Here is a 24,367-nt window from a genome sequence, read left to right as displayed (position 1 = left end):
GTGCCTTGCCAGGACATACAGCATCTCACCTATCACAGAATCAAAAAATTGTTGAGGCTGGAGGAGATGTCGGGAGATCATTTGGTCCAATGTCCCCTGCTCAAAAGGGGACACCAAGAGCCGCTTGCGCAGAACCATGTCCAGTGAACTTTTGTGTATGTGCAAGGACAGAGACTCCACAACCTCCCTCAGCAACATGTACCAGTGCTCAGTCACCCTCACAGTGAAAATGTATTTCCTAATGTTCACCTGGAACCTTCTGTGTTTCAATTTGTGCCTGTTTCCTCTTATCCTGCCACTGGGCACTGCTGAAAAGAGCCTGGCTCCTTCCCCTTTGCATCCTCCCTTCGGGTATTGATACATGCTGATAAAATCCCCCTGTACAACCTAAAGTTGTAGATAACTTTTTAAAAAATCCTTATTGATAACAGTTAACTGGTCATCTCTCATGTTGTTTCAGCATGTGGAAAATAGTATGCTATATTGAAAGGCTGCCTAGGAAATGTCTTTTTACGATGCCTATGAAATTTCTAACGTAGTAAAGGCCAAGTAGTCTGTGACTTAGCTTCAGATTTCTGTTAGCTCTTTGGCAGATCTCATCAGCTTACACCAGCTTCCTTAATAAATGTGCCTTTTATACTATCACACAGCAAATTCATCTATTACCTGGAGAACCACAAGTAATATCTAATTACTTATGCTAACAATTAGTGCTAAACTTATATACTGCGTTGAAAATGCAAGTCATTGCTGACACTTCTAACTTACCACTGCTATCTGTATTTCAGGTATTAACTGAAACACTGAATCTGACAAACTGGCACATGGGCACTGATAGAGAGGGAGAAAACATCGAACCATTCACTGCTTGTCTCTTCTCTTATGCTTGCAGTGCCCTTATTCCTGTGGCGGGCTGGCTGCACGTGGCAGCAAGTGCAAAGCCTTGCTCACACCTTACTAAGCACCCACCAGAAGACAAAACAGCTATCTGCCAGCATCCCATACTGGTTTCTCTTTTCTTCCCTGGATTTTCTTCCTTGGATTTCCTTCCAGTGATGACACTCTTCAGCGTGAAAGCTGAGACAAAGAAATACCTTACGAAGTGCAACAAATAGCATTCCTTGCAGCTTACAGACAAATGACAACCAAAAAATACATAACAGATACATTAGGTAAAGCTCTTTCATCACGCAGAAAAGTATCATAAAATATATGATTTATCAAAACGCCAATTTTACTGACAATTACAGAAATGACATGCTGTTTTGACTTGGGAATGATCTTGTTTGTGACTGAGTTGAAATTTAAACGTCTTTAAATTTCTTTCGGGATTTCTCTTTTGTTGTAGTTATATTGCTCTTTGCGAGCAATCGGTAATAGTAACATCAACTGCATCAGCAGATGACCTGTGGGCTTAAAAGTCCTCCAAAAGGTTACAAACTGTTTCCTAGTCCTCTGACTGACAAGTAAGACTGTCTCTACTTTGCTAAAACAGAAAACACTGTACCCAACACAGCAGTCACTCTGTGGAATACAATTTTAACTGTATGACATAGTCCAAAGATGTCCTGTGTTGCAGCTGACTTGCAGCCATGAGTGATTTTGGAGCTTTACAGTCATGTCGTTGTTGGGTTTGTTTGTTTGCTTTTATTTCAGAGGGCAGGCATGGTCATGGACTGCCATGCTTTGAGAAGAAATGACAGGTTATTTAACCACTACACACACAGATTGGCTCTCTCAAAACTGAACCAAGCCCTTAAAAAAAACCACCCATAACATAAAATTCAAAACTTGTCAGAAAATATTAATGAGTGCCATTGTAATAATTTTACTAATTTTCCTTCCTATCTACAAGTTAAAGCAGTTTGCTGCTGTGGTGTTACGTCTAAAGAAATAACACAGTTAACGAGCAAATGTCGTTTCGTTCATACGTGGTGTAAAGAACCTGTGCAGCTGCAGCCGTGCTGAGCCCATGTCATAACACTCTTGATCTGTGGTCAAGTAAATACAACTTTCTTCCAATCCAGTATCTAGAGATTGTCATGAAATACTGTTGGGTTTCTAATTCTTGCTTGGAAATTCACTTTCTGGAAGAGTCACTAGGAAGGATCTAATTGTTAGATTATCTGGTATTTTGAAATCATTTACATTGTATTGTTTGCTTGAAAATGATGTTAATCACAGCAGCAACTGCAGGCAGCAGTTGGCTGTTCCTCCTTTTTCAGCCTCCTTTAATTCCACTAGATCATGAAGTTTTTAGGACTGTGGCGCTTTGCAAGTTGCGTGGTTCTGGCCACTCTGTTCAGAGCAGTCCCAGAGGGGAGGTGGGGACTCTCAAACAGCTTTTCAGTGACACACTGAAAACATCTGAGCCTACACTCTGATGGATCCTGATGATCATTTTCCCCCATCTTGAAGCAAATCATTTTGATTTATAGTCAACCTGTGGCACTCAGGAGAAAGAAGAGATAGTCCATGGACCTGTTCTGTCTGCCACTGCTCCTTCAGCTGAGTCAACGGTGATACATTGTCAGGGTGCTGTGCAAAGTCAGGGTTTTTCTGTGGTTACTTCTCTCCTGCCTTTGAGAAGCATGGCCGCAGTTCAGTGACATTTCCACAAGGGCAGCCCCTTCCTCGTTTGCCTCATCCTTTAAACATGGTACAAAAGAGATGCTCAGATTGTTCCCCTTGAAACACTGTTGGAAAACACCTGGATAGCTATATCCCTCATGGGATTTCAGATTCAGGACTTGGCAGCGCTGGCAAGCTACTCTGCTGGCTCCAGGGTGCCTGCTGCTCCTCCTGTACCCCACAGCCACCTTGCCTTGCTTGGCAGCCTCAGTTCTGCCACACGCGCTCTGTGTGCCATACCCGGGGATTCTCCCCCTGCCTCGGCCTGTACTGCAGAGCTGAGCGGGGAAATCCCACCCACTCCTCACAGCTCGCTCTGCAGTTATGTGGCACCTGGCCTAGCTCAGCTTCGGGCAGAGGTTGACAAGATGTAGGGAAAAGCTCCTGAATAGCGAGCGCCTTGCCCTGAAGCTCCAGAGCAGGCTGCTTGTTCCCCGAGTACCTCGGGAAGCTGGTGCTGGGTATCTCGTTATGCAAGAAAGGGAGTTCAGTGTTCTCTGGGCTGTGCTTCTGCCCCAGAAGTTGTAAGAAATCAAACTGGCCAAAGGGGCTTATCTGGCATCTGCAGGGGGTTCCAGCCAAAAGCCAGGCTAAGTGAAATGAACTGTTTACACAGAGCAAAAGCTTGGCAACTCGGGCTTCTCTCAAAGACGCTGTGCTATAAGCTATAATAATTATTCCATCAATGCAGTGTTAACTGTTCTTTAATGCTGGCAGGACGAACACAATCCATTTTCCAGAGCGAAAATCAGCTACCTTTTTTTTTTTTTTTTTTTTTAATTTGGCAGCTGAGGGTGGAGCTGTGCCCAGACAGAGCTGCAGAGGCCAGAGGAGCTGCTGCTGAAGGACAGTTACCCAAGCACTAGGGGAGAGAAAACAGAGATTCCAAAAGCAGCCAAACAACATATTTTTTGCCTGATTTTCTTACTCTTTGGTTCCACTGATCCTTCATCTCAGAGTTTTTCAGAAGGGTATCTTAACAGTTATTTTTACCGATCAGTAGTGCAGATGGATATTGATTAACGTCTCTGCAAGTAATGTGTTGCATTTCTCTTGTTTGTGTGCTTCCTGGCAACATACTGATGAACTTCGAAAGGTTTCCAAATCTCTGTACAAGTCATTACTTGTATGAAAATTTACCCAATTAGTAGTCATTATTCTAATCAGTCATACATGCCATTAATATGTGCTTTAGTATATAAATTATAACACATAGAAAGAATATATTTCAGGTGATAACAATGAGCAGCTCCAACTTGAAAGGGTGTAATATATAGAAAACTTATTCACAAATAAACAAAAAGCATTCTTTGATATGGAGAATATATTCACAATACTGAACAAGCTTTTTTTAGGAATGGGATTTTTAGCCCCCAATAGTGGGAATGGAGTTAGCCAACTTCTCACAGCACTGAATAGGGATCATCCAGGATTCATCACGGTAATCTCTGGTCGGGAGGGGCTGTGACACAAGGCCAGGCTGCTGCGTGCTCGCTCAGAATCGGCACGAGTAGAGCGCTGTGATTTCCATAAAGAGCCTCCTGTGGCTGACTGGCCGGCAACTAAAAGAGAAACAGAAGTCGTATTTATTTCTGAAGTCTGAGACTAAATGTTAAAAACAGTTACGGGTGGTTCAGTGAAATATCCCCCTTGCATGCCACTTGGCATGTGCAGAATTCCAGCTTGCTCTGGAGCGAGTGTACGGGACAGAGCAAACCAGGAGGAAAGCTGCAAACGGAATTTCTCCGGGCTGTTTCCTGCTTGTCTCCAGGTGAATGGAATTCAGGCCTGGTTTTATTATGGGAAGGACTGGCCACACGGTTGTTAGGATGCCAAAAGCCAGACACGGCTAGAAATTGTGATCGGGCCCTTTGTTTTGTCCTTTCCGTACTAGCACCTCCCCCAGTACAGAGTACGGAAGGACGCTGACACGCACCTATGCCCAGAGTGGGTGACGCTGCGTGTTTTGCTGATGATCTTTATCCCAAACCAGCGTCCCGCCGAGGACGTTCCTTTGTTATACCGGCTCCAGAAACAAACCCGAGGAGCCTTCGTGCGGGGCCCGTGCAAAGCCACACTTTTTGCGAACCGCAGTTCCCCCCGCCAGCCGCGCTCGGTCCCGCAGTGCCGCCGGCAGCGCCCGGGCACGCGCCCCGCCCCGCCCCCCCCGGGAGGGGCCGCGCGCTGCCGCCCCACGGGGCCCCGCCGGTGCCGGGCGTCCCGACGGGCCCCCGGGCCGGCCCCGGCTCGCAGGGCTCCGGGGGGTAACGTTCGGCCCCGCGGTGGCACGCAAGGCCCGGCAGATAACACCGCCACAGGCCCCCGGCTCGACAGGGCCCGCAGGCCGGGCCGCCTCCCCGGCGGCTCGGAGCGGGGCGGAAGAGGGGCGGCCCCGGCCCCGGCCCCGACCCCGGCCCCGACCCCGGCCCCGACCCCGGCCCCGACCCCGGCCCCGACCCCGGGCGGGGCGGAGGGGGGGCGGCCCCGGCACGGCCCTGGCCCTGACCCTGACCCGGGCGGGCGGGGCGGGGCGGGGCGGAGGTGGGGCGGCCCGGCCCGGCGCGGCGCCGGCGGGCGGAGCGGAGCGGAGCGGAGCGGAGCGGGCGCGCTGCGGAGAGGGAAGGAGCGGGCCGGCGGCGGCATGGCAGCGCGGGGCTCGGCCGGGGACGCCGCGCTCCGCCGCGCAGCCGAGCAGTGGCTGCTGTGGGACAAGGTGAGGGGCGGCGGGGGCGGTGAGCGGGAGCCGGGCCGGAGGGGGCGCCCCGGCTCCGCAGGGGCTCTGGGGGGCGCAGGCTGGTGCGGTGTCAGGGCGCGGCAGAGGCGCCCGTCCCCTGCGCCCAAGGCCCTGGCGGCGGGGTATGCCGCAGCGGGGGGGGTGCGGCTGCCGGGGCCCGCGGCGCCACCTGTCCGAGCAGCCCCCGCAGCCTCGCAGAAACCCCTGTCGCTGGTCCCTTGGGTACCGCCGCTGTCCCCGGCTTCCAGCTGCACCGAGCTGCTGTTGTGCAGGGGCCCGTGCTGTGCCGTGTCGGGGCAGCCGGTTGCCTTAATTATTAAAGGCAGGAACACGGTGCTGCGTCGTCTGGCTCTCAGTGTTAACAGCTTCCCGGTACCTCCGTATTTTTGTTGATTAAAATACTGTTGCCAAAAGACACGTAGGCATGCTTCAAAACCACTGGAAAATGCAGAATACATGCTCTGCCCGGCCCCCCCCCCCCCCCCCCCCGTAGTGTTGCCCACTGCTTAGTGATCCTTACTTAATAAATTAACTCCTGAATCTTCAACATTATCTAGTCTCATGGTTTTTCTCCCCTTTTCTGTTACGATTTATGAATCCTTTAGCACGTGTTACTTCTCTTCCTGTTAAAATACTTAAACATCTTAAGACTTACTTTTGTGTCTTCGGTTTTGGTCTTGACAGCTCTATATGCAGAAGTAAACTCCTTGGTTTTTTATATCCCACATGTCTAAAGAAGTGCCTTGCCATAGTGGTGTTCTGGAAATTTTTATGGAGTTGCTTGCAGCTGCAGTTCCTACTGAGATGCAGGCCCACATTCGGTATATGTGGTTTGCGTTTTTTGGTTGGGTTTTTTTGGTGGGTTTTCTTTTTTCTTTTTTGTCCCTGCATGTGAAATTTGTTCCTTTGGCTGTATTGGAACACACTGGCCATTGCCCCTGCTGGGTCACTGTAATGACTGCCCAGGGCTCAGCACTGTACAGTGCTCTCTGGGCTCTGTGCAACCTATGTACTTGTTTGGGAAGGGGTATTCTTCTTATTTCAAGATTATCAATAAAAATATAGAATAATTCTTTTTTTTTTTAGTATCCTTTCCAGGTTCTAAAGGACATCACTAGAAATACCTCAAGCTTGTTGTGATTCTTCATTAAAGATCATTCAACTGGTTAACTGATCAGTTACCCAGCTGTTTCTATTAATGATAATGTGGTGCCAAACCAGACCTTCTTTGGGGAATGCTAATGTTATGATGTAAGCTGACAGTAAGCTTTTGTGTCTCCCTGCCCACGCCCCCCCCTCCACCCACCCCCCCAGTTTAATTGATTTTGAGAATACAGTCTGGTTTTAAAGGGCCTCTTCTTTCCTTAACTTTTTGACTAACCTTAGTTATATTCCTATCTTCTGTCCACTCATTTCATTCTCAGCTGGTTATTCCAATTATTTTGTAAAACCCTCTGGAAATGTAATGCAGCATCCCCTATGATATCTTTACTTTTGAAAGGCTAACTCTTTGTTAACGCTTGCGTCTGACTCAGTAATAATTGACTAGTTTGCAATACTCGTTGCTGATTGCTCAAAAATAGTGAGCAATTTTCATTTCTGGGGGAGCTGTTATGGGTTTGTATTAACAGAACAATCCAATATAACCCTTGTCCATTTACTCTGATATTAAAAAAAAAAAAGTTCTTTTTTTGAAGTGTAGAGATAGGTTAATATTTAATGATGATAAGCTACAAGTTTCTTACATGATAATAGTTTGCAAGAGCAAGCTTTTAAGGCTGAAGATGGTCCTGCTGACTTAACAGGAAATTTCTACCTAGATGATAATTACTGAGCTTGTTACCAAGCTTCATTACAGTAGTAGTGTATTTTTCATTCTTTCTATTATCAATCATAAAATTATGAATAGAAAGTAGCTTATGTTTTTTTAAAAAAATAAAACCTGTTTAGTCAGTAGCAGTCCTTCTACTCTAAAACTTTACGGGGACTCCTACACTGATGAAGCCTCTTTGAGGTCTTCCTGTAGTGTAGATTAAAGTAAATAACTCAAGTGTTACCAGGTGATGTTCAAGCGAGTTGTACTACTGGATATTAACTCTGTATTAAATCATCTGCCACTGCATTTACAGAAATCAGTGTTCTCATACTCACATCCAGTTTTATTTGAGAGTAGAAAAAGGGTAACTGAAGAGGACCAACAAGGAAAGCAAAAACCAGCACTTAATTCTACAGATACAACTGGGTTCCTCTTTAGTAGAGATGCTGTGAAGATTTGGTTTTGGCTTTTTATTCTGCTTAAAAAAAGTTTCTGGTTTTTTCCTTAGCTGCATACAATGGCATCATAACAGTCCTAAAATTGAAATGGGAACAGCCTTCTGTACCATTTAAAAAAAAAAAAAAAAAAAAAAAGGCAAATACAACCATAAATAATTATAACAGTAATTCTGGAAAAATACTTCTGGTATATTAAACAGACTTGAGCCTAGCTTTTACCTTTTTTGTTTGTTTGTTTTGTGGGGCAGAGGGAAGCAGGGAATAACCCAAACAGCTAAATTCACACAATCAAGTTTTCTCTGGCAAATGATGTGGATTGAAACTGTGAGTCTCGGGCAGCTGCCTGGTACGATCATTTAACCAGACCTGAAAAATTGGAGGATCCCTGTAGTGTTACAGTAGATAGCAAACCTGGGAAATTTCTCTATGGTAGTGAGAGCTACAGGATGTTCCTAGTGTCCAGCTGGCCTTGTGTGCTGGCATTAGAGCTTCTACTCTGTCCAACATATGTTTAAACGTGTGGCATCCTCCTAAAGAGGTGCCTGTTTCAGTGGTGAGAGACAACTCAGGTGCATAGAGCTCATGCAGGGTGGAAAAAAAAGGTGACTAGGCAGCGTACAAAGCCTGATGCAAAAAATGTCATTCAGACTTTACCTATGAGACATAGGCCTGATATTGCAGCAAAAAGTTCACGTCAACTTTTTAACAGCCTAAACTCAGAATAATTATGCTGACCTATATTATTCTATAATAACATAACATTATATATGTTCTTACAGAATATAATTACTCTATAATAATACAGAATTTTGTTGAGCCTCCTAAGAGGAAATGTCAGTTGCAACGTTCTTGGACTGGTAAATTGGTAATTCTTAAACTGGAAATCAGTAATTATGGGGTACCTAATGGCTTATTGCACCCAGGAAACACGTGGTGGTTTTTTTTCTCATTTAACTTATTCTGCATTATATAGTTTACTCATTAGCATCAAAAGCTCTGAAGCTTTTTGAGTATTTATTTAAATTATGATGTTTGTCCTGCAGCAGGGGGTACACAGGTCAACAATTAGGGCATCCAGACCCTGGTTTCAGTTTGGTGTGCAGAATGCTTACACATTTGTATGCAAGCTCATTCACTTGTTTACTGCAGTTCGTGCTCGGAAGTGTTTTCTGGAGCTGCAGAAAATACTTTTTTGGGTTGGTGGTTTGGTTTTTTTTGCATAGGATGATATGCCTTCCCTTGCTGTAAGCATACCTAGGTCATCCAAGAAATAGTATGGTCTCTGACTTCTGTGAGGTTATTTGCTTGACTAGAAATCAAAGTTTCTATCCATTTGGAAATTATAACTTTGTACTCCAGTGTAAAGTGTGTGTGATCATGGTGAGTAACCTGTGGAGGATGCTGCCTCTCCACATAACCCTGTTGCCTGGTGGCTGGAGTGTGCCATCTGTCTGGTTGGCTCCGCTGTTATCCAGAAATCTTCACGTATTCTCTCTTAGTAAGATTGAGAGGCTGGGGATACAGGACTTTGCTAATTCCCAAGTTTGGAAACAGAGAGTTGAGAACAATAAAGAGTAGATACAAGCAATATACTAAGGAAAGCAGTGAGACTTAGAAGGCCTTCGCTGTTCACGGATTAATCTGATGTGGCCTTTTGTCACCACCCTGCACAGCCATTTTATTGAGGAATTCAGCTGTAGTTGCTAGGCTTCCATCCTGAGGGCTGTGCTTGTTTTTACAACCGTTACCTGCACATACACTGCAAATTGTTATCTTTATCTTCTGACCAGTCTGCTTAGTTTTGCTGCTGCCTCTGGTGTTAGCCAGTCTCAGGTCAAGGTTCTGATTTATTATTTTTTTTTAGCTCTACTTAGAGAGCTATGGAAGTAACAAATACTTATTAATCATCGGCTTAACTTACTTTTGTATATGTTTAGTGTAGTCTTTGTGTTGTGATGACAAAAGTTCTCTGGAATGTAAAGATGCCTTTTTTGTTTGTTTTGTTTTTAAAACCAGGCAGTATTAAAATTAAAGGACATCTCGGAAATCTTTTCACTTGCTAAAATGTGATATATACATGTTGCCTTGACAGCAGTGTTAACTTAAGGAGATAAATCTAAAATAAGTAATACTTGAGATTGTACTGACTTAAAATTAGGAAGATGTAGTAGGAGTTCTGGTGTTCTTGAAGTGGTGTGTGATGTTTTGATACTGAAATAACCCAGCACAGAGAATGGGCAAGAAAGTTCTGTTAAGATGCTTAAGGGTATTAAAAACAAACATACAAACAAAACCTGTTCTAGAAAATCTGAATTTTGTGTCTACAGAATCCAAAAACTTCTGCAATAGTGAAGCAACTGCTTGTTGAAGGAAATGCCAGTGAACTGCAGAAATACTTCGGCTCACGGATGGAGTTTGGCACAGCAGGGCTCAGAGCTGCCATGGGAGCAGGAATTTCCCACATGAATGACTTAACTATTATCCAGACAACCCAGGTACTGTGTTCAGCACTTGATCTCACTTAACTGGCTGTATATATAAGCCTCATTTATGACAAGCAAACAGGTATTCTGTGGAAGTACAAGCTTTTTACTATTCCTCCAGTTTTCAGAAGTCATGTAAATAATTATTAGCTGACTGCTGATCTCTGAAAACAAGCAGAGAGGAGGTGTTAAGCCATGAAAATAAGTTATTTTCCATATTTGATTTGCAATTGAATTTATACACAGCTACAGTTAAGCTCAAGTGGATCAGTTGGTCCTGATGTAATAACTACCAGAACCCACAAAGGTAGCCAGCATTTGGCTAAGCTTTGTGTATGTTGGAACATAAATTTACGTAAATGCAGTGAAGCTGCATATATATATATGCATGTAGGTCCTAAAGTAAATCTACCCGGGGAGAGCATAAAAAATCCCCAAAACTTAAATTCCTGCAGCCTGGAGTGGTGGTGTCTCATGCCCTAAACGTGTGTCATTATTAAGAGTGAGATTCAGTAAAAAACAGAGGTTTCAGTTAAAACCTGGAATATTGGCCAGTTCTTCTCTTCCTTGTTTGAGACCTAACACAGCTAAATCATTTATCATAATCCGTGATTCAGACTGATAGTGTTAACTGTTCCTTTCTCGAGTTGGTTCTGAGTTTTGGAAAAGTACTGAAATGCTGTCCAACTCACTGTATTGATTTGAACGTTTCTTATATTTCTCGGTGTTTATTGGTCCTAGACAAACTGAATCCTAATCCAGTTCAGTGAGATGTTATGTGTGCTCACCTTTCTGAGATGTCAACATCTTAGCAATCATCTTAATGCAATGATAGATTAAATATCAAGATTGGGTTAATGAATTTCTTGTTGTCTTTAGGGATTTTGCAGATACCTTGAGAAGAATTTCAGTGACCTGAAAAAGAGAGGAGTTGTGATTGGTTTTGATGCTCGTGCCCATCTTTCCAGTGGAGGTAGTAGCAAAAGGTACTTTTTAGGATTTAAGTATTTTGTGGGTATCTTATATGATCCATCATAATTTTATATCTGCTTCAACAGTATTTTCTCTTTCTGTAGAGTGAAGCAAGGTAAGGGATTTATAGTATTTTTGTATTCTGTAAATGCCAAAGCAGTTCTTATTGTGCTTTGTCTGTTGGCGATAGTGAGGGAACACATTTAAATTGGGTCTGTATAATGATTTGGGGGTTGTTCATAGGGGTTTAGTTTCTTGGTTTTCTTTTTTAAATCAGAGTGTGAAGCTGTGATTGGTGAGAAAATGAATATATTTCCTAGGCATCTTTTCTTCCTGTTTAGGTTTGCAAGACTTGCTGCTAATACCTTCATCAGCCAAGGAGTTCCAGTTTATCTGTTCTCTGATATAATACCAACTCCTTTTGTGGTAGGCTTCTCTATTATATCTTTTTTTATACACACAGATTCTGTCAGACATCTTGCATTACTTACATTAAGGAAAACTAGACAAACTGCTTTTAACTTTTTAAGCTGGACCTGCTGTGAACCTCTGCGTATTTAGCTATATTTAGTTTACAACATCCACAGCAAGAGAAAGGAAGAAGCTTAGTGGAATGCCAGTGACAGTGGGATGGATGTGTTTGTATTTATTCTGGCTTTCAGGCAGGTTTCTTTCAGAAGACAGCTCGTTGTTTCCAGATTGCTGTGGAGGCTGAAACATACATGCACCGTTAATTTTGTGATTTTTAGTCGGTTTGGTGCTTTGGTTTTGTTTTTCTTTTCGGGGTATTGAATCTAAAGTAGCCTTTTCAAATAGCAGGTGGTTGGAATACAGCAATGTTGCTCCGGGAGGCTCGATGTGACCGCGTTTTCATCATCAGATCACTAGGTGTCAGTCCTCTAAAGCAATAAAGAAAACCCCTACCGCTGCACTAAAACCAAGTTTCTCCCGGTACCAGTTGCTCCAGTAAAGTGCTGCAAACACAACATACCAGGATGAAGACTTGATATGTAGCATACCTGTATCGACAGAAATTTTGGTAGATTTAGGGTCAGATTCTTCACAGTGCAGCTTAAAGCAGTATTGCAAAACTTGGGGTTGATTGCATTGGCTGTTAAATAAAGAGCCAGGAGTAGACTCAAACTGGACTTATGATCACAAACTATGCTATATTTTTCATTCACTCCACCCATGTGGAGCTAATTTATATAAGAGCTCTCTCCCAAACAATTCTTTTCTGAACCACGATGGAGTAATTGCTCCACGGGCTGCTCTCAAAAGGTAGTGTGGATGAGACTGCTGCAGGTGTAGTTCTCTACCCTGTGCAGACTTCTGTCATTAGCCCAACAGACTTTGCACCCTTAAAGACCTCTGGTATCTCAGGTCATTCCGCATTAGTCGGTTGCCTTCTATAGAAACCCCACTCTAGAGATCCACAAAGCATTTGATACAACACTAAGAATATATATATAAAAGGCAAAATGCACAGGAAAAAGCAAGGACTCAAGTTGTGCCACATGGGGTTTAGCGGAGCAAGTAAAGCTTCTGCTTTAGAGAGTCAGTCTGTAGGAATCATATCCTGGCTTTCTTTTCATTCAACAGTATAGAAGTATTGCATGTGCGTGAGAATAAATAATATAAAATACTTTGCACGTTCCACTTCAGATAACTTTCTCTTGTTACAGCCATACACAGTAACTCATCTGAAGCTTTGTGCTGGAATTATGGTTACCGCTTCTCATAATCCAAAACAAGATAATGGTTACAAGGTATTTCTGTACGATCTACTTTCTGGCTCTTTTTCAAACTTTTTTTTCCACGTAGAGACACTAATATTATTGTGTATATCCTATCATCATATAGACCAAATTAGAAGAGATCAAACTATCAATGAGATGTATGTATTTAAAGCTAGTAGCATGTTACACTAATGACATAATTAAAATCTTAGTTCTAAAAAGCAGTACTTTTTGTACTTTGGAACACTTTAAAATATTAACTGACCTCTTTTCAAAAGCATTAATCACTTTTCCAGTTCATGATTTTAAAAGATGTCTTTAGTTTTACAAACACAGAGAATTAAAAATGTGTGAAATCTAATGAGTTGCTTGTACAAAGCATTTTTAATAAATTCCATTAATTTTTTGTAGCACTTTTTTTTTTTTTTTTTTTTGGCGCTAAATGATACAGTTACCGGTGTGACTTTTTTTCTATGACACAAATCTGCATTCCACTGGAAAAGACATGGCTGAGCTGCCTGTCTGCCAGTCACCCATAGCTGGACTAGTCATATACAGACAGTTTCCAAAATACAAAAATTGAAATTGGGAGATCTTTTTTTGTCAGCTTAATAGAAAAACAAGGCATTAGCAGGAATAATTTCTTGCTGTCTCTCCCTTCAGAACTTCATGTCTCTTTAAAATTGCTTTGTAAAATATTTTGTGTATTGATCTTGATAGCTTGTTTGGATGCTTTATCAACTACTTTTTTCATCAATTTCATTTTTTCTTAATTTTTGATATTTGGGTTACATAGTTACATATGTACATGGCCAGTTGCTTTTTTAAAATCTGTGGTCTGTAAACCATCAATAGAAGGAAGTGTGCAAACAACTGTCAAAAAGTAAAACATAGGAAATATACCTCTTTCTAGATGTGTAAACAATTATCAAAAAGGAGAAGACTACAAGTAATGAACATCTTGACACTTAGTTGAATTTGTGCTTGCTGTTGTGGCAATACTGCTGCTGCAGGCAACTGCAAAATTTTTGTGCCTATCTCCTTAATTTTTTTTTGGTGGGAAATGTGTTTCAATTTTGCACTTTTTTCCTCTTAAAAATTCTTCAATATATAATGATTATACCTAAAAATCTGGAAGAAGGTATATGAAATAGCATAGGCAAGTTATCAATCCCAAGCCTGGCAGACAGGCTGATACTGGAATCTTTTCAGTAAATGAGCTGGGTCTTGTTTTGTGTTCCATTATGGATTTTGATATCTTCTGATTTTAAAAAAAAAAAAAGAAAAAGGCAGTTGTTTAATAGAACAAAAATGGGATGTGAGAGGAAACATTGAGAATATGAACAGGGGAATACTCTTGGTATAATTCAGCCTAATTTACTGTAATGCTTTACCGAGGGTAGTGCACTTTAGCCAACAAAAGAAATAACAGTGCTATCCTACAATATTAATGACCAAATATTCCCTTACCCTATTTATTATTTAGGTTTACTGGGAAAATGGTGCTCAGATCATTTCCCCTCATGACAAAGGAATTTCTCAGGCTATTGAGGAGAACCAAGAGCCGTGGTCTCAGGCTTGGGATGACAAACTGATTGACAGCAGCCTACTACTTCATGATCCATATGCCATGGTCAATAAGGAGTATTTCAAAGACATACAGAAACAGTGCTTTCACAGGTAACCGGTGTTAACTCCGTTAAGAGTATGGGTTTTTCCATCTAGTTCAAATTGATGGAAGTCAGGGCGGCCATTATCCTGCCATGATCCAGTTCTGTCTGTGCCTTCTTGTCACCTTTTGTGGTAGCACTGGCAGCTGCATGCTGACATAGTAAGCCAGTTCATATAGGTGGCCTGGCAGAAATCTAACCCAGCAAAGTGAGCAAGGTTCTGATTATATCATCTCCCTGTATGTGCATGACCATGCATCGACCGAGTGCCACAGCAAGACTAGGGCTATGTTGTGCACCTGGGGCTGCGCTGACGCTGACAGTCCAACAGTCTTAAAATGGGCTGCTAAGAGCGAAGGTGAACCAGGCTGTTAAGCCAGTTCTGGAAGGAGGTCTTGCTCTGTCATTGTAGCCTTGTGTGTGCTCCTGGTGACCTTGGGCACCTTGCATGAGCCTATTCCTGTCACTTGCTCAGTAAAACTTTACTCAGCAAAATCAAGTGCATGTTTTATTTTATGATTAACTCGTAGGATCAGTTTATGGATTAGGCGAGCAGCAACCTGTTAATCTGCTTATTTACATCAAAATTTTAACCACCAGTAACCGTGTTCTTACTCTTACTAAAAACATAGTCAGGATTACTAGAAAGTTTGGTCTATGTGAGAAATTATGCTGCATTTTCAGAATAGGAGTTGAATGTCTCCTTAGGAGTTTCCATGCATGTTCTACAGTGTCAGGAATGCACTTCGTAAAACAGTGCGCTCAAATGAAGCATGCTGCTGTCGGTCCACTGTGATCACAGTCTTTGGAGCTGATTTAAATGCCAGAGTTGGGGATGAAGAGTCTTATTAGGCAGTTGTATTTGTTTTCCACTCACCTCCTTTGAGGTATGTGCAGTGTACTGTCTTACTCCAGTGATTTGCACATACCAGGACACTAGATACCAAGAGTGACTCATATCGCTGAAAAATGAGGCATAAGCCAGTTTTCAAGCAATTACCTTTAAAATCTGACCTTTTTAGTGTATAATTTTAACAGTGATATAGAATACTGTATTGTATCGGTTTCTGAACATAATCAATTTTCTGCAGAATATTCTTCCGTATCCAAGTTAACTGTTAATGTGTTTTATTTCAGGAATATAAACAAGGAAACAAACCTGAAATTTGTTCATACTTCTGTGCATGGCGTAGGTCATAAATTTGTGCAGCTGGCCTTCAAGGCATTTGACCTTAGCCCTCCTTTTGCTGTTCCAGAGCAGAAGGATCCTGATCCAGAATTTCCCACAGTAAAGTACCCAAATCCTGAAGAAGGCAAAGGTGTTTTGGTAAATAGAATTTATTTTTTTTAACAGTTCCAATGTATTTCAAATAACGTATCCTTTCTGCCAGTAGTCATGGCTATAAATATTGGTTGATGGTCTATTTTGTTTCTGTTTTCATAGCCTTACATTTAGTGAAGAGTTAGCTGGTATCCTTTCATTGAAATTTTTAACTTTTTGAACGACTTGGGAAGTAATTATCTGTAACTTTAAACTAATTTGTTCTGTGCTCTAACAGAATTGGCAGCATCTGCACGTAGAACAAAGTGATTCAGTTCCTTTTAAAAAATAAAATAATAACAATAAGATCTTCACAGTTGGTTTTGAGCAATTTCTACAATTTACATCTGAAATACAAAGACTAAATTGTTCTGATTCTTCACCAGGAGGCAGCAGGGGAAGTCCTGACAGGTCATTAGAATTTTGGCTGCAAGTATTTCTGCTACACACTGTTACTGAAGGATCTTGTTGAATCTAGATAGTGTTTGACTCAGGCTGAAGAAGTGGAATGATGTAGGTGAAGTTAAATATCCTGACTGTGCTCTACTGCTGCCAGGCTTGAAATTTACTTTTTTGTAGAGACACATCATGATTTTGGGTGTTTGAGATTAAATAAATGGGGAAAATTATTTAAAAACTATAAAGAAAGTGAAAATGTTATTTGGGAGTATTAACACTCATCTCATCTTGCTTACCACTTTTCTAGACGTTGTCTTTTGCTTTGGCTGAAAAAGATGGGGCAAAAATAATTTTAGCAAATGATCCTGATGCTGATCGACTTGCAGTGGCAGAGAAACAAGAGAGGTATGGTAATAAAGAATTGCAAGCCATTTACATTTTTTACCTAAAGGCTAGGTTCATTTGGGGGATTTTTGATACCTGTGTTGCAGAGGAAGATAAATAGTCACATTAGTCAATTTTGGACTGAAAACGTGTAGAAATGAGAGAGGACTGTATGAAGCAGACCACAGTGGGGGCAGCAGGTGAAATGATGATTAATATTAGATACTGTACAGAAGCCTGAATAAATACTTGACACTTGCGGTACTTGAGGCATGCACAGAAGCACATGAATTGTTGTGATTGTGCTATAGCTTTTTAAAGGTAGGTTTTCAGGTAGGAATTTTTCACCCAAGACTGATGAATGTTCTTTTATACTATGCTTATTAAATAATTACTTGAATATTCAGGAGAACCTTTATATAGTTTGCTGATAATCTCAGGAATAGGGAACATCTCTTGTTTTTTCATGAGTTCCTTCTTTCTCAATACTGTTAGACCAGACGTTTTTCTAATCAGATGGTTTAGGCCTCTCTCACTCAGTTCCCCATTTCTATGCATTCACATCCAGTGATTGTGGATGATGCAAATATTTGAACCTCTATCAGCTACACAAATTCCAAAAACCCAGTAAAAGGACACAATGCCAAATACCCATTTTGCTCACCAGATAATACTTTTTGATCTTGTAGCAGCTTCAAAGGTGGCAGTGTTTTCTTTGGGGTTTTGGGTCTTTTTCTAACTCATTAGCCTCACAGCATGAACTAAGGAGGCTTTTCTGCCATTTGAAGAGGAATGGGCTGATTGGACTCTGCTTGGACAGTGGTAGCTGGAATATCTTTATTTTAATATTTTTGTCCTGTGCCAGCCTCAGCTGGCAATTCACCATTGAGGAAAAAGCATTAAAAGCTTCAGTTTATGCTAGTTATGATGGGTTAAAACAGTTTTTGTCTAAAAACTTACAGCTATCAGAGGCTTGAAGAGGGGATGTTAGTTTATTGTATTTATCACCACTGAGAGCATCGTGCTCTCATTCTGCTACCTCTTTGCTAATTGTGTAGCCAGTCTTAGTTGTCTCCTAACTTCCAGTCCTGCGTCCTTCTCTCAGACTTTTCCTTTAGCTGTTCATACACTAATTGAATATATTAATACAGGCTTCTACAGTATCTGTACTTCTTCTTTGACAGAAACTCCTGCTAGAGCACAGTCTCTTAGAGCTCTTACACTAAGTTGTCACTTTGCATTGCTTTGTGCCTGTTGGCATCAATAAATGCAGGAGACTGAGTCTGCTTCTCTTTCACAACAGGTACTGTTTCTGTAGGTCTTGATGTCTGTCAGTTTGGCAGTGTCTTTGTCCCCTTTTGTGACTGGGAATTTCTGGGTAATTTTGACATCCATCTTTCTTTTTTTCCTTCCATTTTTCTTGTTCTAGCAACATGTCAATGTTAATTTTTTTTTTCACCCATTTGAGGTTTTTTCCAATCTTCTCAATGACCATTGATGTATTTGTGATTATATATAAAAGCATTTGTCACAGAGTCAACCAAAAGTACTGATCTTGAGAACTGTATTTTTGTGTCTCTGTGCTTGTCTTAATCACGGATTTTATAATTTGCTGAATATTTTTGTTTTACAAAAATATGCTGGAAATAGCATTGTTTCATCTTTTGATAAATTCAAAAGCTGGTATGTATTATGGAGGACAAAGGTAACCACTTCATAAATTTTTGGGGAGGAATTTTTTTTTTTTGGTCGAAATGAACACATGACACCTTGTTACTGGTACTTGGATTTCAGGTGCAGTTGTTTGTTAGTATTCATGTATGCAAGAACCAATAGATTATTTTTTTTTTTTTCCTCCAGTATTATCCTTTGAATTCATACACTTTGTTTATTTTTTTTCCTCTCTCCAGTGGTGAATGGAAAGTGTTTTCTGGAAATGAGCTGGGAGCTCTTTTAGGCTGGTGGATCTTCACTTGCTGGAAAAATCACAATAGGGATACTTGTGCCATTAAAGATGTCTACATGTTATCCAGTACTGTTTCTTCCAAAATCCTGAGAGCAATTGCACTAAAGGAAGGTTTTCACTTTGAGGTAAGCAACGTTACACGTTATTCCATATTCTTTTATACGCTTTCCTACGCAGTGTCATATCTTTGTAAAACATTACTTTTATTTCTAATGCCTTTCTTTTCCCACCCCTCCTCACTGCTGTAGGAAACACTGACAGGTTTCAAGTGGATGGGCAACCGTGCCAAACAGCTCATGGACCAGGGAAAAGCTGTTCTTTTTGCATTTGAGGAGGCTATAGGTATGAAACGGAATGTTATATTCTGGTATCCTGTAAAATAGTGAAAGTAGTCCTGCTGCAAAAACTGCCAATGTAACGGTGCCCTCAGCACAATAGGTCTATTTCCAGTGAGTAATCAATAATCATCCATTTGGCTGATCGATTTTACTAGTTTTAATCCTGTGTATCTCGGCTTAGCACAGAGTATGATGATGTGAGGAGCTAGATGTATATACCTTCAGTAGCATAGCTATGTAGACTTGGACTGAAAACGCTCTGCAAGGTATTTTAAAAAAAACAAACACACATTTTTCAGACTTCAGGTTGAGTCTGTTTACCTGACATTTTTCAGCTGATTTTAAATGTGAATAAAAAGTAAAAAAAATCTCCCAAATTATACTTGTAAACTGGAAAGCCATGAACAAAAGCTGTGAATTCATTAGAAGGAAACGAAAGCTATAATGCTATTTTTGGAGTATGTCAGTACCTGAAAACCAGGGAAAATGTGATTAATTTTACAGATGATTACTGGTGCTACCATGTAAGGGTAATCACATTTGAGACAAAGTGCTATACTTGTTTTGTTCCTGCAGTATGGCATTTCTTTTTAACGAGAGCTTCAAAAATGCTCAGGAGCATCTAGCATTGACACAAATCTGTCTCTAGCTTGAAATTCCATTAAATGCCTTGCTTGTCAAAATTAACACTTTCTGTTTAACTATAAAATGTCTGTACTATGGTAGTGTGCATTTCTCCTTTAAAAGATGTTGGGTTTATTAACTCCCCATCCCCATTTTATCTTATTTTCTTATAAAAATATATCAAATATATATAATTTTCTTTGTTTAGGATATATGTGCTGTCCTGCTGTTCTGGACAAAGATGGTGTCAGCGCTGCTGTTATAACTGCAGAGATGGCTAGCTTTTTGGCAACCAGGAATTTGTCTTTGTCTCAGCAGCTGAAAGCTGTCTATGATGAGTGAGTTCTCTTAGAATTGTTTAATTTTCAGATTTTCTCCATTCCATGTACTGGGGTTAATAGGGATTCACTAGCAAGCTATAGTATAGGAAGAAATAAAAATTGGGTTCTTGCAGTATTAACACAATTGTGTGTTAATAGTAATTTTCTAGAAAGCGCTCCTGCCTCATGAATATATTTATGACTTTATCTTGTGTCATTTTAAGGTATTTTAAAAATAATAGTATTACCTTACTAATTCCCTATTAGTTAATGAGATTTTTGAGGTGGTTTTGTTTGCTTGTCTGAAAGGTTTTTCCCTTTTGGGAAGTTCTGCTCTTGGGTCCTTTTACAGAAGATTGGCCTGGGTTTTGGCCAGTAGTATTACTGTGTTGTGGACATCATAGTGTCGCCAGCTGCTTCAATGTGCCAGATGCACAGAATTGTTGATTGCAGAATGGGTCTAAGTACCTCTGACATATTTATGCTACTCATAGAAGCCAGCTTGCTTCTGTCCTGCTTGCAGGGCTACTTGTGATTAAATTAATTCTAGTTGGCTCTAAAATTAAGCTTTTTATGATGATAATCTGTCCTTTTTTTTTTTTTTAATGGATAGTAGATGTTGGTGGTTGTTTCTGCACGTGAATGAGATTTGAGCTGATTATGCAGAAGTGCTGTGACTGTTCTGCCATAACTATTGGCCATATATGGCAGGGTATCCCTTTGAGAGCTTTTAATACAAGGCACTGCTTTTCTTTTGTTCTTAATGTTTTCATAGACCTACAGAAATCAATAGCAAAGATGACTACTGGATTTCATGGGACAGACAGTGGTTTTTGTGGGGAGTTTGGGTTGTTTGTTTTAAAGGAGGGAGCAGCACAAGCTGGTTGATACTCTCCACCTCTTCGTGTCTCAGATGCTAACGAAGGAGTGGTGGAACCTGCAGAGACTCATGGAAGACTCCAGCCTTGGTGCTGCTTGTTTTACCAATCCTCAGAACTCATTTGCATGCAGCACTAGCCATGCTTGTTTAAGAAGGAGTCAAGTGGGAAACACTTGCTAACACACTACATAAATAAATTGTAGGATTTATTAGCTATTGTATGTGGCAGAAGTTTAGGTGTGTTCAAGAAACAGTAATATAAATGCATGGAAGAGGAATGCATACCTAGAGCTGCAAATATATCATCTGACATGAGAAATCCCTTAAGTACTGGTAGCTGGAAGTGTATATTCAAAGAATTATCCTTCTCTGGCTTGCACTTTTTTTTTTTAATACTCATTCAGTAAACACCTCCTTCAGGTTGCCCTCAGAATATTTGACGGAGTGGAACTTTCTGTGTCACAGTGCCACTCTTTACGTAACTACTGAAGAGGACTCTAAAAGTCAGAGCTTATTTAGCATAAAAGCAGTCTGTAGATGTACCTGAAAGATGTCACTGCACATAGTCATAGTCACTCTTTGTGGAAAACCTACATAACAGGGAAGGATACAAATCTGCCTTGATTTGATGCTTGATAACTAGAACTGGAGAAGGGGGTCTTGTTTTGTTTTGGGGGGTCATTTTCTGTGCGTTTTTGTTGTTTGTTTGTGGCTAATACAGAGTTGCAGTTTTCTACTCCTTACTCCTTTATTCTTTGTCAGATTTGTCTTGTGGGTTGCTGTTGAAATAGAAGAAACTCTACTCTGGGATGTGGAGGTATAGAAGGGGGATCTTTTCTCAAGGAAACAAATGCAGATTGGGAAAAGGACACTGTCCTAGCAGGCTCATCGCTTCTTTCAATTATAGGATAGGTTTTGGTAATTCCCTTGCTGGATCGTCAAGACGGATTTAACAGTTATTGATCTTCAAGATGTCCATTTGGGTATAAACATGACTCCGTTAGGGAACCGTTCAGGTTTCTAGCATGAACATCCTGAATGAAAGATTCTGCCCTTCAGATTTTCTCTGGCAACCAGGATATAATCATCAAGTGTTGCTCTTTAGTAAGAGTTCAATTAAACGACCAGTCTAGGTTTGTATGATTTTCAACTACATGCTGTTCTGAAAAGTCAGTGTTAGCAGGTCATTTGTCTTTGATGCAGATTCTGCATCGTATTACCCGGCAGCAAACAGAGAAGGTAAAGAGACAATGTTCTTTTAACAGTTTGGTTTAGTAGAAACACTTTAATGGGAGAGCAGCTTCTGAAGTGGCATTGGAAAAAACAGTCTAGGATTTGTTTTCCTTGGAGAAGGTCAGCTGTCAAAGCAGCTGTTTAGATGTAGTCTGTTCTCTTCCTCTGATGGTTAGATGTCTTCAAGGCAATGATGACATCTTTTTTTCTTCTCATTTAGCAGTAAAATTTCTTATTTTTAATCATTAAAAGGAAAAGCTTTCTGCACAGAAGTTTCTTTATGTATAATAGGACAATTAAGCTGTTGAGGCCTTTTTAAAATGGTAAGGGGGTGAACTGATGCTGCAGTTGGGTGACTAGGAGTATAGATTCTTGCTTTATAGAAGGTTGTGTAATGTGTATGGTGTACAACTCTTAAGAAGAACACTGCTTCTTCAATTCATTAGTATTGTCTTCACAGATATGGCTTCCATGTTACCAAAGCTTCATATTTCATCTGCCATGATCCTAAAGTTATTCAACAGCTTTTTGACAACCTCAGAAATTTTGATGGAAAAAACACATATCCAAAATCTTGCGGTAGATTTAAAGTTTCTGGAATAAGGGATCTAACTACTGGGTATGACAGCAGCCAGCCAGATCAAAAGGCTGTAAGTATATTTTTTAAAAAATTATATATAAACCATATAAGTATGTATATACATATATAAAAAAATGTATGAATGAAAAACTCTTAACATTATGTTACATTCTGAGTCTTAAAACAAGTTAGATTGGGATAATTGTTTTGCCTTGGTGGGAGGAAATGAAGGTTTGGGGAGAGTGGGAGGGTTGGGGGTTTTTGATTGTTTTGTGGTGGTTTTCCTCTCCAAGTTGACAGTCTGTAAAGGGCGGTAAGAAGATCTTGCTGTCTTGCTACAGCAATCTTGCATTATTTTCTTTAAAGTGCAACTAAAATTCTCTGTGGAGATGTGGCTTGGTTTCTTTAGTTTTCCACAATCCGTGTTTCTTTTCCTCCTGAGAAATGCCATCACAGAGCAATTTCTATTTGCAGTAAAAATGTTGACTAGACTTGAAGTGAGCTACCTAGAAGTAATATGCTGCTACCAGATTCTAGGTTGAGGGTAAGGCTGTCATTTGCCTATTGTGGTCTCAAGACCACGATGATGAAGAAAACAGAACAAAGCTTAATTTTAGCTGATCCTTTAGTGATATGACATCAAGTCATCCGTTTTGTCTTGAATTTGTTATATGCAGTCACTGTCCAAGCTTCTAAAAATTATTCATACTATTTATAGATACTTCCCACTAGTAAAAGTAGCCAAATGATAACATTCACTTTTGCTAATGGAGGAGTGGCCACAATGCGAACAAGTGGGACGGAACCAAAGATCAAATACTATTCTGAACTTTGTGCACCACCTGGAAACAGGTATTGTCACGTACAGCAGTGAATTCTGTGTAATATGGGGCTGTGTGGCTTTTTGGTATTGTTTTGGTGGGGAAGAGGCTCTCTGTGATCAAGTAGTATTACTACAGTCATTATTTAAAGCTTTATGCAAATGCATTCCCTCAATTCTGCAAAATTTGTTGACGCCTTCTTGTCACTGAAATCCCTTTGAACTTGGTTTCACATTCAGTAAAAACAAGAATCAAGAAAAACATTCTGCCTTAAATGGAATTAAATACATTCACTCTCTTTTTACATACACGGTTGCTTTAAACTTATATAAAAGTGTTCTAATGTATTTTAAACTGGTTTATGTTTAGTAATTATATCCTTGAATGATAGCCTTATTTTCATTACATAAGTTAATAAATACTTATCTTTAAGACTATATGATTTCCAAGGCTTTCTCACAGATGAAAATTGATCTGAAAATACTATTATAAGTATAAAAGTTACATTTCTAATCACAGACATCTAGTAACAGAATGTATTTGTGTGGATTTTGTTTTTCAGTGATGTTGAAAAGCTGAAGAAGGAACTAGATGAATTGGTCAACGCTCTTGAAAAACACTTCTTTCAACCAGAAAAAAATAATCTTCAACGAAAGACTGAGTAAAATAGCAATATTACTACCTTCATTGATTTTTACAGCATTACAAGTGCATTATTTAAGAAATAAGGATTTTTAGGACCAAACATCTGAGAACTCAAACTAAAAAGACTTCTGCTTTTATTAAGAGTTATTCTGGGTTCTCTTGGATCTAGTATCTTATGTTGGAAGGAAAGTACCTTTACCCTTAAAGGACCAAAAAACCCCAATCAGTTGAACTGAAAGCTTTATGAACTAAAAGTTGACTGCAAATATATTTCAATCAAAACTTGTTTTAATTAAATATTATAAGTAATATCCTGATTTCTGAAATGCAGCCTGTTTTGTGGGGACTTTTAT

The 24,367-nt window shown here is 40.4% G+C and overlaps 1 protein-coding gene and 2 long non-coding RNA genes across 3 annotated transcripts in view; 2 read left to right on the top strand and 1 right to left on the bottom strand.

Annotated features, from left to right (window-relative positions):
• The window catches only part of LOC129736607 (uncharacterized), a 28,163-nt gene extending 24,388 nt beyond the window's left edge, over positions 1-3,775 (top strand). The window contains exon 4 of the long non-coding RNA XR_008733456.1: positions 789-3,775. This is a non-coding gene — a long non-coding RNA (uncharacterized LOC129736607). The remainder of the gene's footprint in view (positions 1-788) is intronic.
• Positions 3,389-5,063, bottom strand: LOC114014822 (uncharacterized). Its single transcript, XR_003558474.2, has 2 exons — positions 4,568-5,063; positions 3,389-4,193 (listed from the first exon to the last, which is right to left on the bottom strand). It is a non-coding gene; the product is annotated as an uncharacterized LOC114014822 (long non-coding RNA).
• A 129-nt stretch (positions 5,064-5,192) lies between these two features.
• Positions 5,193-24,331, top strand: PGM2 (phosphoglucomutase 2). The gene is made up of 14 exons (XM_055717745.1): positions 5,193-5,344; positions 9,967-10,134; positions 11,002-11,108; positions 11,436-11,520; positions 12,780-12,863; positions 14,320-14,513; positions 15,641-15,830; positions 16,531-16,628; positions 18,518-18,698; positions 18,822-18,915; positions 19,744-19,873; positions 22,429-22,618; positions 23,267-23,400; positions 23,932-24,331. Exons 1-14 carry the CDS (start codon positions 5,273-5,275, stop codon positions 24,032-24,034), a joined length of 1,830 nt encoding a protein of 609 aa, XP_055573720.1. The 5' UTR covers positions 5,193-5,272; the 3' UTR covers positions 24,035-24,331.
• Positions 24,332-24,367: the final 36 nt, after the last annotated feature.

This window comes from Falco cherrug, chromosome 1, assembly GCF_023634085.1.
Source record: "Falco cherrug isolate bFalChe1 chromosome 1, bFalChe1.pri, whole genome shotgun sequence".
Lineage (NCBI taxonomy): Eukaryota > Metazoa > Chordata > Aves > Falconiformes > Falconidae > Falco > Falco cherrug.
The sequence above is the reverse complement of the archived record's forward strand: the minus strand, read 5'-3'. Positions and strand labels throughout refer to the sequence as shown.

Coding starts and splice junctions, on each gene's coding strand:
- PGM2 (XM_055717745.1), top strand. CDS start 5,273: ATGGCAGCGCGGGGCTCGGCCGGGGACGCCGCGCTCCGCCGCGCAGCC. Junction 10,135..11,001: donor CTATTATCCAGACAACCCAG/GTACTGTGTTCA, acceptor TGTTGTCTTTAG/GGATTTTGCAGATACCTTGA. Junction 23,401..23,931: donor TGTGCACCACCTGGAAACAG/GTATTGTCACGT, acceptor TTTGTTTTTCAG/TGATGTTGAAAAGCTGAAGA.